The 15,720-nt window shown below is 45.4% G+C and overlaps 1 protein-coding gene across 1 annotated transcript; it reads right to left on the reverse strand.

Annotated features, from left to right (window-relative positions):
• Positions 1 to 785: 785 nt before the first annotated feature.
• LOC130481065 (cystatin-like) lies at positions 786 to 15,463 on the reverse strand. The gene is made up of 3 exons (XM_056853721.1): positions 15,224 to 15,463; positions 12,121 to 12,249; positions 786 to 875 (listed from the first exon to the last, which is right to left on the reverse strand). The coding sequence occupies exons 1-3, from the start codon at positions 15,461 to 15,463 to the stop codon at positions 786 to 788; spliced, it is 459 nt and encodes a 152-aa protein (XP_056709699.1).
• Positions 15,464 to 15,720: the final 257 nt, after the last annotated feature.

Here is a 15,720-nt window from a genome sequence, read left to right on the forward strand (position 1 = left end):
AGCCACATCTGAGACACAGCTCTCCTTGCCCAGTACCAACCTGAAACAGGGCCCTAGGCAGAAGTCATTTAGAATACAATGAGAAGATCAGATTATTAATCTCTCGTTATTTCATCTGTTTTGACCCTTATAAACCAGTCTGCAAAGTCAGGCGTGGTGCATGTGAGGAGCATCACTGAACACTTACCGAGCTGGTGAGAGAGGAAGGACGCACTTTTTAAAATGTATCCAAGACTCACCAGCATGCTTTCCCCCCCAATCAATAATAGGCAAAAGATTTCTACAACTCAGATAAACCAGCACCTGCCCAAGATCCTCTTTCTGAACAGAGGCATCCCTTCTCATTCCAGATCCAAGATTAGGAGGAAAGGGCTGTTACGTCATTCTCAAATTAATACTCTGCAAGCAGTATGCAAAAAAGCACCAGGTTATTTTGTTGTGAGCAACAGAACAGGAAGACCTTAGAAAGTTCTAGTCCAATTTTATTCCAAAGGCAAGATTCCAGTAAGTATATGAGGGGTGGGGAAAATAAGCAGGTCTAGCATTTCTGTCTTGACAGACAAGACCAAGATGCCACAATCAATCTTGTTGAGTTTCGAGGTGATCCATTAACAGGCAAGACTCCAGACTCCTGTTTCTCAACTGTGCATGGCAAATCCTGGAGGCAGTTAAGGGGAGCAGGCAGTTCATCGTAATTAAGAAGAATTAGACTGGTTTGAATGCATTTTGTAGTAGCTGCCGGCAAGTTAGGACACACCCTTCCTGCCAGCTCCCAGACACGAGATTCAGGATCTAGCTGATCCACAGCTCATTTTCGTCAAGCTTGTGTCATTCAGCCAAGGGCGGCTCCAGACGTCGAATTTGCACTTTCGCTTCTGGAAGTTGGAGAAAAAGAAACACAATTGGCTCTGTTACAGGTAGAAAACGTTCCATCACCCTGAGTTAAATGTGAAGACAGGTGTGTTAATTTTTTTTTTACCACAAGACCTCCAACCAAAGATTAAGCTAGACTAATGAACTTTTACGGCGTATGATGTATCTTCTTGGGGAAACTGATTTGAACAAATTTGGAGAAGTGATGCACATATTTTTAAAAAATGAATAAGTATTTCAAATCCATGAGGCATCCAATCTCAACCCCATTTCTTTGGACTTCCTGAGCCCTCCCACCCCAAGTTCAGCGGTTTGCTTCCCTATTGAAGATTCAACCCCATTCTACTTCTAGGGTTCTCCCCTCAGCTCCTCTTTTTCTTTGGCTTGGCCATTTCTCACATCCTCTCTCTCTCAGGCTTGTATCCCTCCACTCATTCGCTTCTCTGCTTCTCAATCTCCTGCGACCCATTGTGTAAGTTCTGGACCCACTTCCAACTCCTGTTGATAGATCAGCCAGCAACCCCAGCCTCGTTTCTGGGTCCGTGGGCCCACCATAACCACAAAGTTCTTGCAAGTCCAAACCCGTCCAATGATTATATAGTAAATGAAACATAAGGCCCAACTTAAACAAATGAACAGCAGCAGGAATAAAAACAACTCATACCAATGTAAGAAGGTCAACAACAGCAGCATTGTTTTAAAACATATTTAAACAATGATGGAGAAGCGACAATTCTGAAAGTGACAGGTTTATAACTGGTCAAGACCTAGTTTATTTATTTATTTGCCAGCATGTTGCAAGAGACTCAAGACAACCCCTCCCGGAATTTTCAAAGCAAGAGATGTTCAGAGGTGGCTTACCATTGCCTGCCTCTGCATAGCAACCCTAGACTTCCTTGGTGGTCTCCCATCAAAATACTAACCAGGGCTGACTCAAGGGTTGCCAGGTTCCCCCTGGCCACCTGTGGGGGATTGGGGGGGGGGATGGTTGCCAGATCCAAGTTGGGAAACTCCTGGAGATTTGGGGGCGGGGCCTGGGGAGAACTGGGACCTCAGTAGGGTACAATGCCATTGAGTCCACCCTCTAAAGCATCCATTTTCTCCAGGGGAACTGATCTTTGCAGTCTGGAGATGAGCTATAATTCTGGGGGATCCTCAGGTCCCACCTGGAGGCTGGCATCCCTAGCTGACCTTGCTTAGCTTCTGAGATGTGACAAGATTGGGCTAGCCTGGGTCATCCAGCTCAGGGCCAAGTAAGAGTGAATTGTTCAAGAGAGTCAGAGGGGTATAGTGGTTAGAGTGCCAGACTGGAATTTGGGAGACTCAGGTTCAAATCCTCACTCAGCCACAGATGCAGAGAAAGTTTGGACCCTCTCGTCTCTTGTCAGCCCAACCAAAATCACAGGGTTGTTGTTGCGATGGTGAAATGGAGGAGGGGAGAATAATGTAAGTTGCTTTGGAATCCAATTACGGAGAAAAAGAAGGGTATAAATGTCTAACTAAGTGTATCAGTGTTACCCAGTTCATAAAATACAAGCTAAATAAAATTTAGACCGGCCATTTTTGTTTTATGTCTTGATAAGTCAGGCACAGCTGGCGATTTTCTGTTAGATGTAAGCGACTCGAAAGGTTGTGGCCACAGCATCACAAGTTAAGTACCCTCATTTGTATCTGTACTCTAACGAAGATGCTTTTAAAACATCACCCATCATCACTAATTGGATTTTGTCTCATTGCAGGGAGAGCAGTCCATTGATTTCATTTCCCTTTACATAACTCCCCCAGTTAAGCACCACGTTTTGGTGGAATTTGTTAACCGATATCATTGATTTAGATTTGTCATGGGAGGCTGCTTACGTGTTAATGCTGATATCAACTCTCCACCCCCACCAATGACCCCAAGAATTTCTTCCCTTCAACTCTACAGCTGCTTTCCTGTGGAGGTTTTCCCTCCACCTTGGCTTCAAAATCGGAGCTCATAGTCTTGTTTTTCGGTTTTTATGCCCCGCTTTTATCTACCTGAAGGAGTCGCAAAGCATCTTGCAATCACATGCCCTTCCTCCCCCTTGAAAGCAAGTCCAGCCCAGCCCAGCAAAGACCCCACTTCTTCCTACAGCGATGGCTTTAAATTGTGTTACATCTCCTTAAGAACATTGTTAGAGCCCCCTCCAAGTTCAGATGGAAGTTCATCCCAGCAATTGCCATTCAGAGGTATACTGCCTCTGAACATGGAGGCTCCATTTAGCCATCATGACTAAAAACCCGCGAGGATACCCATCCTCCATGAATCCATCTGATCTGCTTTTAGAGCCATCTAAGGTGGTGCCAGGCACAAATCCCTTAGCAGCCTTCTATAATTATAAGTCGTGCTAATTCTTTTGCCATGCTTCAATTAAGTCTTCCCTGTTCTCTTGTGGGGCATTCCTGAATGGCTCCTTATTAATTAGATCCTTTCCCCCGGGGGTGGGGTGGGGGCTCCTTTCAGCTCTGCTTTCCTGCTCTCAGTGAAACCTATTACTCATTAATTTCCCCCCTCATGATAATGATTTTGTAATTGCTAATTTATGAGGAAAAAGGTGGTATTTAAAGCCCCTCCCCAAACCGACCAAAGACTGAGTAAAGACTCATTCAGAAAGTATACAAAGCCAGTCAGTGAAGAAAAAGAAGCTGCTTTTGAACAATGGAGGAAGGAGGAAAATTTAAAGGGTCAATAGCCCTGCTAAGCTGCAACATTCATTTATGTTTATTTAGATCCTGCTTTTCTCCTAATCAAGGGGACTCAAACCAGCTTACAGAAAGTGATAACGGCTGTTACCGCACTAGGTATTCCCAGTGATGTATCAAGAGTTTGAAAATGTTATAAAAAACAGCTTTTAAAGGGTTTTTGGATGCCACTGCTAAAAAATGGCTGGAAAACATCTTCACAGCTAAAGGGGCCAAACAAAGTGCGAACAGTGTTTTTTATAAGTTTCAAACGCTTAATACATCGGTTCTTGTAGGTTATCCGGGCTGTGTAACCGTGGTCTTGGAATTTTCTTTCCTGACGTTTCGCCAGCAACTGTGGCAGGCATCTTCAGAGTAGTAACACCTTCAGTGTTACTACTCTGAAGATGCCTGCCACAGTTGCTGGCGAAACGTCAGGAAAGAAAATTCCAAGACCACGGTTACACAGCCCGGATAACCTACAAGAACCAATGAACTCTGACCGTGAAAGCCTTCGACAATAGCTTAATACATCGGTGGGAATACATAGAAAGTGCGAACAGTATTTTTTATAACGTTTCCAAACTCTAAATACATCGCTGGGAATACCTAGTGTGGTAACAGCCAATGTTTTGTCAAGTCTATACATGAAAGGCAGGCATTTTAAGTGAACAGTAGTGCCACAAATCCCACCTGGGGGGGGAACCCCTCAAAAAAAATGGAAGCATTAGAAAGGCTCTCTCCTGAGCTCATAGGAGAAGGAGTAACCTAGTAACTGCCACAAGACCAGATGCTATCAAGGGCTGCTCTGCCCCTCTCCTGTGCCAGTGTGAACACATAAAGCTACTTTATACCGAGTCAAACCTTTCACCCGTCAAAGTCAGTATTGTCTACTCTGGGGGTCCCCAACCCTTTGAGCCTGCGGGCACATTTGGAATTCTGACATGGCGTGGTGGGCACAGAAACAAAAAGGCTGCCGCAGGAGGCAGAGCCAGCCCCAAAATGATTACCACAGCTTAACTTCAGTAACACCTTGTAGATCCTTGTGCTGTGGTTGCAGCTGCTGCTAAAGCAACATTTTCCTAAAAAAACCTGCACAACCAATTAAATCTCCAATCATTAATCAGATGCCTTGCTGGGCAAAAGCCCTACCTGGCCCCACCCACTCCCTAAAAACACTTGGCGGGTGCCCGAAAAGGTGCTGGCGGGCCCCACGGTGTCCAGAAGCACAATGTTGTGGACCCCTGGTCCGCTCTAACTAGTAGCAGCATTCCAGGGCCTCAGGGAGAGGTCTTTCACATAGCTCACTGCTGGATTCCTTCAACTGGAGATACTGGGCATCGAACTTGGAACCTTCTGTATACAAAGCAAATACTCTACCCCAGATGGGATTTGGGGCACCCACTCTGAGCCCGGCCTGCTGGTAACGAGGGCAGGATATAAATATGAGAAAGGCATAAAAATAACCCGCCGCCTCTCCCCTGCGAGGCATCAAGCTGTTTCATGTGCAATTTAGTATTTTAAAGTGATTTAGTAGCCACTTTGGGAACATATTTGACTTTGAAAGTAAAAAGGTAAAGGTCCCCTGTGCAAGCACCAGGTCATTCCTGACCCATGGGGTGACGTCACATCCCGACGTTTACTAGGCAGACTTTGTTTACGGGGTGGTTTGCCAGTGCCTTCCCCAGTCACCTTCCCTTTACCCCCAGCAAGCTGGGTACTCATTTTACCGACCTGGGAAGGATGGAAGGCTGAGTCAACCTCGAACCGGCTACCTGAAACCGACTTCCATTGGGATCGAACTCAGGTCGTGAGCAGAGCTTGGACTGCAGTACTGTAGCTTACCACTCTGCGGCACGGGGCTTTGAAAAGCAGGTTATAAATCCCTTACATTAAAAAAAAAGTATTGATAATGATGTTGTGCAGGTACTCCGTAAAAAATCAAATAATCAATGGCCAGTGTGGAAACAAACCTGGTTAATGAGTGTCACATCCCCACTTAAGATTCCTGGCATTTTTCTCTCACTATGTCATTACACCCTGACCAGGAAACCACCGAGTGGCTGCTGTATACAGAACGGTGTGTAACCTCAGCTTTTCATCTTACAACATAAAGCTGATGCACTGCCAATGTGACCTCCGTTTGACATGATCTGCAGGTGACTCCATTTGGGTCAGTGAAAGCCAGCAGCTCCCTAGGCGTTTATACAGTTGGAGTCAAGGGACAGACTTTTGCAAGAGACTCCCCCCCCCTCCCCCCAGGTACACAAATATGGCTGTACACTTTATGATGCATCGATCAAAAAGACAACTTATTTTACCACCCATGAAGCAAACCGTTGTGTAATTTGAAAAAAAGTAGGGTACTGTGATACCATGGGACAGAGAAGCCTGTAAGAAAGAGCTCTTTGGCTCTCGTGCTACAGAAATGAAGCCCTCTGAATAAAGCTGGCCAAACTTTATTTACAACATCTCGGTCTCCATCTCTCTCTTTGTTGATCTTCCACGAAGAGGGAATCCGATCTGTGCCTTTGCTTGCCAAGTAAATGAGCCTTGTTATGACCGATTGGAAGGGACCAAGGTGTGACAGGTCCCCGTACTTTTGAAAGATCTTTCAGTGAAGATCTTTATGCTGTTTGGCAGCTGCTGCCAAAGCAATGTTTGTTTGTTTTTAAATCTGCATAGCCAATCATATCTCCTATAGCCAATCAAAAGCCTTGCTGGGCAAAAACCCCACCTGTCCACACCCACTTTTTAAAAAGACTTGGTGAGCATCAGAAAAGGTGTTGGTGGACGCCATAATGCCCACAGGTACCACTTTGGGTACTCTGTAAGCCCCCTTCTAATTTTAGGATCCTCCCTCCACCATCTGAGGATTTACTACAGGAAGAATGGATTCTAGTCCACAGAAGTTTTTACTTGAATACAAATTTATTATTTTAGAGCCACAAAACTCCTGGTTTTTTTTTTTTTTTTTTTTGCTGCAAGCTGCTCCCACAATACTATCATTGTGCAAAATATCCAAAACAGAAATGTTCAGGAGAACATTCTTATAATGGGACCAGAACTGTACACAGAACAGTCTAGAAGGATACCTTCACAGGAGAATAGGTCTAATAGGCCATCTGCAGTGATTATTTTTGGTAACATATATTATAGTATCAGCTGGTTTTTGCTGCATTATCTTATACCTTTGCGATCCTATTTTCTGTATTGTTAACATTATATTTTGCCTTATTCAGTTTGCTTTTCACACTGTTGCTTGCTTTGGCATGAATTTTGTATGCCTAGTCCATTTGTACTGGATGTCTGATACTGTTTGATTAATTTCCCCCCTCTTTAACCCACTATGAGAAAGGCAGTCTATAAATAAGTTACCCATCAAGAGATAGGTCATGATGATCCCAAAAAAACTCCCAGAAACCCTGCAGGAAACATTTCCAAGACAAACAGAGGCTGATTGGCAGCATACCTACCTCAACACCAAGGGCCCTGGCCATGTCATGATCTATGTCAGATACTCAAAATTTTGAGAAGAGGAAGGAGAAATAAATCTACACAATTTGAAGAGTCTATATTTCCAAAATGCAAACACCGTGACTCTGGAGATCTAGCTCTCTTCCCCTATAAAACTATCCCTGAACACCAAATAAGCTGGCCGGGGCAACTCTGTGGTGAGGCAAAGGTACTCTGCACACGCGCCAAGGCTTTCACATCTTTTCTCCTCATGGTTTCAGGATGAGCTTTATCAATGTTCTGAGGCCAATATTCAGAACACAGGAACAAAGAAGGAGGAATGGCTCTTACTAGTCCTTCAAATACGACTTTGATTTTGGAACTCTTCTTCCCACAGCTATCCAGCTGGTGCCCAAGCTGATGATTAATAAGCACTTGCTCATGGCAGCATGGTTGTCCTTTGCTCCTTTAATGTTGCTTCCCATTTTAATGTCTCGGTGCTGCACTTGTTACTGTTTTATTATTTTAGATATGTGTTTTATTATTTTAGATATGTGTTTTTAGAAGTATGTCTCAGGTTAAGGTCTTTCATATTATCTGCTACTTATAACTGGAGGTGCCCGGGGCTGAACCTTGCATCTTCTGCATGCAAAGCAGATGCTCTACCACTGAGCCACCCTACTTAATACTAAGGGTTTCCCCCACACACACACTTCCAAGCACACGAAGTATCAACACACTGTGAACACATATCCGCACAACAATTGGAAATACAACCAAATCTGACCAATGTGCAGAGTACCCTTTACCTACGCAACCCTGCCCCTATACGTCTAGTAGCTTCACAGGCAGTTTTTCCCCCCTCTTCAGTTGTCCGTTGAAACAAAACAAAAAAGTGGAAATGATTGAGAAACATCCTGGCCCTAGCTGGAGTCTCAGCCCCTCCAAGAGTTTGCAAATCAGAGGTTTTCTTGGGGAAAGTGTGGGAGGATTGTGACAGCCCTTCCCTGTTCTTCTGTTCCTTTACTGAACACTTCGGTTCAGAGATCTCTTTAGAACAGAGACAGAGCCTAAATATCCAAACACAACAGAGCTCTACTGGCTTGAAGTATACATTACTCTGAATTTCCCTTAATGTAGCCAAGTATTTTAAAACTGAACCTTCAAAAAGATGCGCTCATTACGAAACACATTTCAGCTACTGTGAAACGATGTCGCGCATTTTTAAACAACTGTTGTGAATTATTGTGAGCCAGCGTGGTGTAGTGGTTGAGAGCGGTGGACTCGAATCTGGAGAACCGGGTTCGAATCCCCACTCCTCAATATGAGCAGTAGACTCGAATCTGGTGGGTTGGTTTCCCCACTCCTACACATGAAGCCCGCTGGGTTACCTTGGGCTAGTCACAGTTCTCTCAGAACTCTCTCAGCCCCACCTACCTCACAAGGAGTCTGTTGTGGGGAGGGGAAGGTGATTGTAAGCCAGTTTGATTCTTCTTTAAATGGTAGAGAAAAATCAGCACATAAAAACCAACTTCTTTGTCACCTTCTTGTAATTTTTAAGATGGGCGTTCCTAGTCAATAACCTTAGCCTCAGAGGACAGCTTGCATTCCTGTTTGAGATGCTTACACAGCAGGTAGCTGGGCTTGAGGACAAAGCAACCCGTGGTCTTTCCCTTGGTAACAAACAGGGATGCCGTGTGTGTGTGTGTGTGGGAGAGAGAACAGGGGATAGTATTCTAAGATACTCAGACCCCATGATGGCTATTGTGGCCCTACCAACAAATGACCCCATCCTGAAATAAAAAGAAATGCAGCTAGTGGCATTCTTAAGATTTATTTTGCAGTCTCAGGTTGAAGATCTAGAACAGGGGTGTCAAACATAAGGCCCTGGGGCCGAATCTAGCCCCTTGGGAGCTCTTATCCGGCCCATGAGGCAGCGAGGAAGCCACCCACCCCCCAGTCCTGAGGTGTCATTGATCAAAGACTGTTAAATTTAAAAAATACTGTAAGTGTGCTATTGTTTTAAGCATATTTGTATTTTAAGTAAAAAAATATGTAAAAATGATATCATTAATTGGCTATGCCTGTGTCTTCTATAAAGTTTGTATGTCCGGTACCTGGCATTACGTTTTATGGTACACTCTGCCTGGCCCAACAAAGTGACATTTATGCCATATCCGACCTTCATAACAAATGAATTTGACACCCCTGATCTAGAAGTCTACCAATGAAGGCAAAGTGGAAGGCAGACAGATCTGATGCAGGGGAGCAATCTAAACTGCAATATCCTTCTGCAAATGCCCCACTAGAACAGCACCCCAAACCTTTTTTGTAGGTTCCCATTCATTCCCATCTGGTGTGCTCAGGAGAGCGCACTAGATTGTGCGGCCATGTCAGTCAGTGGTCTGTTCCTCTCTTGCCTTGAAAATCCTACAGCAGAGGTGTCAAACCCAATTATTACTAGGGCTGGATAGGACATAAATGTCACTTGGTTGGGCTGGGCCATGCCTCGTCATCCCAGACTGAGAGTGGGGGGGTAGCAGCTGGCTCGGCTGACCCACAGGCCAGATAAGAGCTTTCAAGGGGCTGGATCTGGCCCCTGGGCCTTATCTTTGACCCCCCTGCACTATAAGGTTGCCATAAGTTGGTTACGACTTTAGGCCTTTTATGCATATACCATGTACAAAGCTGATGTTGAGAGCTTCCCTACAATAGGTAATTAATGTGTGGAATTCCCTACGCAAAAGGTGTCCATGGTTTTCAAGAGAGACTTGGACTGTTATTCAGTCACCTTAAATAGAAGGCCTCTGGTTCTAAGGACTCCTGTCATCCCGTGGGTACATAAAGACTGTGTCTTTCTACTGACAGTTAAGATGTTACTGATACAAATTAAGGCAATTCATCTTTATTTTTTTTTCCTGGAGGGAAAGGAAGCATCCCTTGGTAGCTTTCTAGGTTTAATGCATTGATTTTTATGGTATGATTTTATATGTGGACTGCTTTTAACAATCTTCTTTAGGAAAAGTGGGCTAAGACATTACAGTAAATAAATCTTAGATTTTAAAAAAATTAAACCAAATTACATCTTAGCGAAGGGCTGGCTATGGAAGCCAAGAAGAGAAATTCACTGTGATTTTGTTATAATGTACCCACAGATCTGGCATACTTCTAAACGGAAGGCCAGTTGCAAAGGAAAGGTGGAAAATCCTTCTGGCCACAGAAACATGAAGTGACGCGGCCTATTTTAATGATTCAGAGGAATGTGCCAAGACGCAACCATCAGGGCATCGGCTGCAGCAAGAGAACGTGCTGCCGAAAATCCACTATGATGATTAATCATTAATAACAGGAAGGACCTGTTGAGTGAACATCACATGCCAAGTGTTTATCCATGTCGGTTTTTTGATAGCTATCCAGCTGCTACCATAGGTGAACACTTCTTCCTGCTTTAGGCAGGAAACCTAAAAACCTTCCACGGACTGGTGGTTTTGACTAATGGAAAAACCAGGTTCAGAGCCATCATCCATAAATCTATTTGGGTGGCACTGGAAAACTGCCCTCTTCCATCTTGATGACAGAAGGCAGTGTGTTTATCCCAAAATAAGCCAGAGTGGTGTAACGGTTAAGAGTGTCAAACGGGTATTTGGGAGACCCGGGTTCGAATCCCCATTTGTGCCTTGGAAGTTCGTTGGGTGACCTTGGGCCAGAAACACTCTCTCAGTCTAACCTACCTCACAGGGTGTAAGCAGCTCTGGGTGTCTACTGGGGAGAAAGGCAGGTATCATTAATTTATTTATTTTTAGATTTATATCCTGCCCTTTCTCCCGGCCAAAGCCGGGCTCAGGGTGGCTAACATCAGAATTAAAACACCATATATTCCCGAAAGGTTGTGAACGATGAAACGATAAACCCTTGATGTATAATATTACATAGAAACCAGAGAGGATAAGGGAGAACAAGGGAATAAAAAAGAGTAAGAATAACTAATAAGTAACTGTAGGGCAGGAAAAAAAAGTTTTTGAACAACACAAAACTAATTTAATGGGGAACCAATGTTTGATGGAGGTTAACCTTAAACTCAAGCAAATATGTATGCATAAATGTATTTAGATTGACTATGACCAGAAAAAGGGAATATATCTGTAACTCAATTAGGATGTTAGAAAAAGTGGGGGTATCCCTTCCCGCTTCCCCTTTTTTAAATTGTTTTTTTTTGTCTTTTCTTTGTATTACCGTTTATATGTAAAATTAATAAAACTTGTTAAAAAAAAGTATTAACACACCATAAAACACAGTAAACACATACAAATTACCTCAATTAAAACCAACATCTCTACAATAAAACCAGATGGTGCTGGTCTACTGGCACACAGAAGCCAGCCCAGGGAAGCAGACAAGGTCCCTTGTTAGGAATCTAATAAACTACAAGGGGAACGGGAAGGAAAGCCAGCTATGTTGAAAAACGGTTGCTGCCCTCAACCACAGGCCTGGCAGAACATGTCATCTTACAGGCCCTGCAGAACTGTATTAAGTCCTGCAGCGCCCTGGTCTCATTGGAGAGGGAATTCCACCAGGAATTGAAGAAAATAAATAAATCCCAAGGCCTTCTCATTTGCCTCCCCAAAGCTAATGCCCAGGGGGTTGTTATAAATAGCCCTTTGCTGAGCCTTAACTTCAAGCAAACCTGAATTGCTAGTGGAGTTACAAAACCAGTTAGAAAGCCATAACAAATCCAGAATACTGCACAAAGGCCATGTTTCTAGACCAAGCACATGTAATTAAAATAACCCCCTCTTGGCAAAGTTAACCAAGTTTCAAACTTGTCCTAGTGTCTCAAGTCCCACCCAAGAAACCCTGAGAACTGCAAGGCCTAGAAATCACCAACAAAGAACTTTCAGCATCTGCAGAAAATGACAAACTTGCCAGGATCCTAAAGCACGGAGGAAAAGGAAGGGGGAAGCCATAGCAGTTAAAGGCCTTCGCAAGCAGATGTAAGATCTTTGGTGTCTTGCCCTTTTTAACCATCAGAGCAGACCCAGGCCCCTGGATAAGAAAGGTCCCCATACAATTGCTGCCTTCAAATCTCACCTGCTGTTCTGCATTTGGGGGCAACGGGCATCGTTCCAGGTCCACAGGCGTCAATCCTCGCCTGATTCTTTTGTCACACTGCGTGTTCACAATAATAATCTCCAGCCGGTACTTTATTCCTTCCACCACCTGGGAAAACAGCATTATTCCTCAGTATGCTTCCTTTTACAGCACTTGGCATTTTGCAGAGCAGCACAGGCAAGAAATACTCATGGCGTTGCCCCGAGAGGCTTCCAATGTACATTGTAGTTTGAGGGGGAGACAACAGGGTGAGCAAGAAACCAGAGTAACATACAAGGACAAGTGGGAACCCGCAAGGACTTGCAGGAGGCATCTCCTTTCCCTCTCCCCCACTATTTCCTCTTTCCCTTTCCTGAAAGCCCCCATAACTGATCCCCTCTTCCTGCTTCCTTCTTTCCTTCCATGGTTACCAACCTTCTGGTGGGGCCTGGAGATCTACTGGAATCACAACAGATTTTCCAACTACAGAGATCAGTTCCCAACTCCATGATTCCATTACTCTAATTAAAACACAGAGACACATGAACAGCAAGGAAGGTCACTCAGGGAACGCCAAGCAAAACGGAAAAGTCAGCACCATGACTGAGAAGGCCCTTTCTTGGGTTGCTGCTTGTCTAATATCAGATGACGGAGACACCTAAAGGAGGGCCTCTGAAGACGATTTGAGGGGACAGGTAGGTTCATATGGCATAGGTAGTCCTGAAGATCCAATCAGACATCATGGCTATTAGCCATGAACTTAACCACAGCTACGCACCTGTTTGTTCCCTGACCATATCCACACTTCTGTTCTCTGGCCAGGCTTCAGCAGTATGACCAACATCCAACTAAGAGACCTTATCCATATCCACACTTCTGTTCTCTGGCCAGGCTTCAGCAGTATGACCAACATCCAACTAACAGACCTTATCCATATCCACACTTCTGTTCTCTGGCCAGGCTTCAGCAGTATGACCAACATCCAACTAACAGACCTTATCCAACGCCCTGCCCTCCAGAAGTGTCAGCATACTCTTAAGGAGTAACCCTCTCTCCCACAGCCCTCCTTTGCACCTGTGACCCAAACTTCACTCTTCCATTCTCCTTTAATGCTCATGGTGGTGTAAAGTGCCCTCAAGTCACAGCCAACTTATGGCAACCCCGTAGGGTTTTCAAGGCAAGAGACCTTTGGATGTGGTTTGCCATTGCCTGCCTCTGCATGGCTGAGAGTTCTGAGAGAACTGTGACTGGCCCAAGGTCACCCAACAGGCTTCCTGAGGAGGAGTGGGGAATCAAACCAAACCCGGCTCTCCAGATTAGAATCCGCCGCTCTTAACCACTACACCACACTAGCTCTCCTTTTTAATGCCCGGGTTGCCTGCTAATGTCTGCTGGCCAGGTTGTTGTTAAAGGCACAGGAGCAGGCGTGGGTAAAGAGCTGGCAATCCTATCCTAAGCAAAGCACTTTGGACTCGCTTAACATACTATACAAATTTTCCTGAAATTCAGCACTGGTTTCCAGAGTATCTCAGGAGCCAAGGTGGGGGCTGAACTCAGAGACTTCCCCACTAGCAGTTCAGGATCTCTGTTCCTCTCATCCCTAAACCCGTCATCCCAATTAAATCACCCCTCCACACTGCTAAATCAAACCTACCCACACTTTACCCCTGGTCTCATCTTCAAGATTCAGCAGATTGGAACCTATCCTCTCTCTGGTAGGAACCCAACTTTATCAGCATCCGTCAGGGGTACCACTAAGGCAAGGCAAAGTTTGTCATCTCTCAGTTATTCACACCCTGGACCATTATTTCTCTGATGCACTCACATCCCTGGTTAGCTCACTGGCTCTGAACACTTCGTAACTACAATAAAGAGCACAACAAGTATGAACTCACAAAGTTGTTTGTTCAAATGTCACCACTCAGAAGTCTCCAAGAATCTGTGCTATGTGGATAACAACACTGGCCAACCTTAAAAGGCCAGGGAATATAAGGACAAGGGCTGTGAAACACTTTGAAAGTGCTAGACATTAACAACAGCTATTAAATGGGCCTATTCTAGGGATGCACAGAAAAAATCTCAGAGTACAGCCCCTGGATTAAAAACAACAACATTAAAACTAGCTGAGATCTCTCAGCCTCCCTCCGAGATCTTTTCAGTCCCCTCCACTACTGACATTCACAACATCCCCATTGCACTTGCTACTCCCCACACATTCAAGTTTCCTGCTCTCTCCCTCTACACCAAGACTTCCAAGCCCCCTCCCACCAATCTTTTCCCCACCCTACCACCCAGCATTTCATCTGCACTAGGGCTCAGCGTGCACTTTCATGCCTTCTGATTGCATGAAAGCAGACTAAAGCACCCCTGAGCAAGCGCAGAGTGCTTTCCCTTCCCCACCGATGAAGCAGGCCCTCCACACCGACCTACCCATCAGAATGTATGTGTGTTAAGTGCCGTCAAGTCGCTTCCGACTCATGGCGACCCTATGAATGAAAGTCCTCCAAAATGTCCTATCTTTGACAGCCCTGCTCAGATCCTGCAAATTGAAGGCTGTGGCTTCCTTTATTGAGTCCATCTCTTGTTAGGTCTTCCTCTTTTCCTGCTGCCCTCCACTTTCCCTAGCATGACTGTCTTTTCCAGTGACTCTTGTCGTCTCATGACGTGACCAAAATACAACAGCCTCAGTTGAGTCATTTTAGCTTCTAGGCTCAGTTCAGGCTTGATCTGATCTATAACCCACTGATTTGTTTTTTGGGCTGTCCACGGAATCCGTAACACCCATCAGAATCCATACATCAAAAGAGACTCTCCAGTTTACATGGTTTTGTTTCTGGACAGACCTAAAAAGCCCTGGCAGTCATTATATTCCTAAATATTAAGCACCATGCCATCTTTTTCCAGAGCCCCAGGTATCTTGAAGGTCCAGGGGGGGGGGATATTATGAAGCAATAGAAGAAAAGGGCAAGAGTCCAGTAGCACCTTAAAGACTAACAAAAATATTTTCTGGTAGGGTATGAGCTTTTGTGAGCCACAGCTCACTTCTTCAGAATTATGAAGCAACATAACGATTTGAAAGATGGGGGGGGGGGGAGAGATCTACCTGACTCCGCGCCCTCGTGATCTCCAGCGGCCGGCTGTAGAAGATACTGTTGCAGCGTTTGTTGTATTCATCGACGGCGAACGCCGCCGCGCTCCGCACCTCCGGATCGGAGACCGAGCGGTCGATCCATCCTCCCACCAGCATCCCACGGTCGGCCATAAAGACAGGCAGCGCCGTCAGGGCGCAAAGCAAAAGGACGCGCAGCGCGCCCCAAGGTAGCTTCACCGCTGCAGGCGCCATGGCTGGGAATGGAACGCTGCGGCCCGGGAAGGGCTAAATAAGGAGCCGGGCCCCGCCCACGCCCGGGCCGGGCCACGCCCACTCCAGGAACTCGCTGCCACGCCCACAGGTTGGAACGGCCGGGAAAGGCGTGAATGGGCAGGCGAGGGGCGGGGCCTCCTCCTTCCTGGAAAGAGCCACGCCCCCTCCAGAATGCAAGCAGGGAAGTGTCATTTATTGTCCTGACCTGCAGCTTGTCAGATCTCAGAAGCTAAGCT

Source organism: Euleptes europaea, chromosome 7 (genome assembly GCF_029931775.1).
Source record: "Euleptes europaea isolate rEulEur1 chromosome 7, rEulEur1.hap1, whole genome shotgun sequence".
NCBI lineage: Eukaryota > Metazoa > Chordata > Lepidosauria > Squamata > Sphaerodactylidae > Euleptes > Euleptes europaea.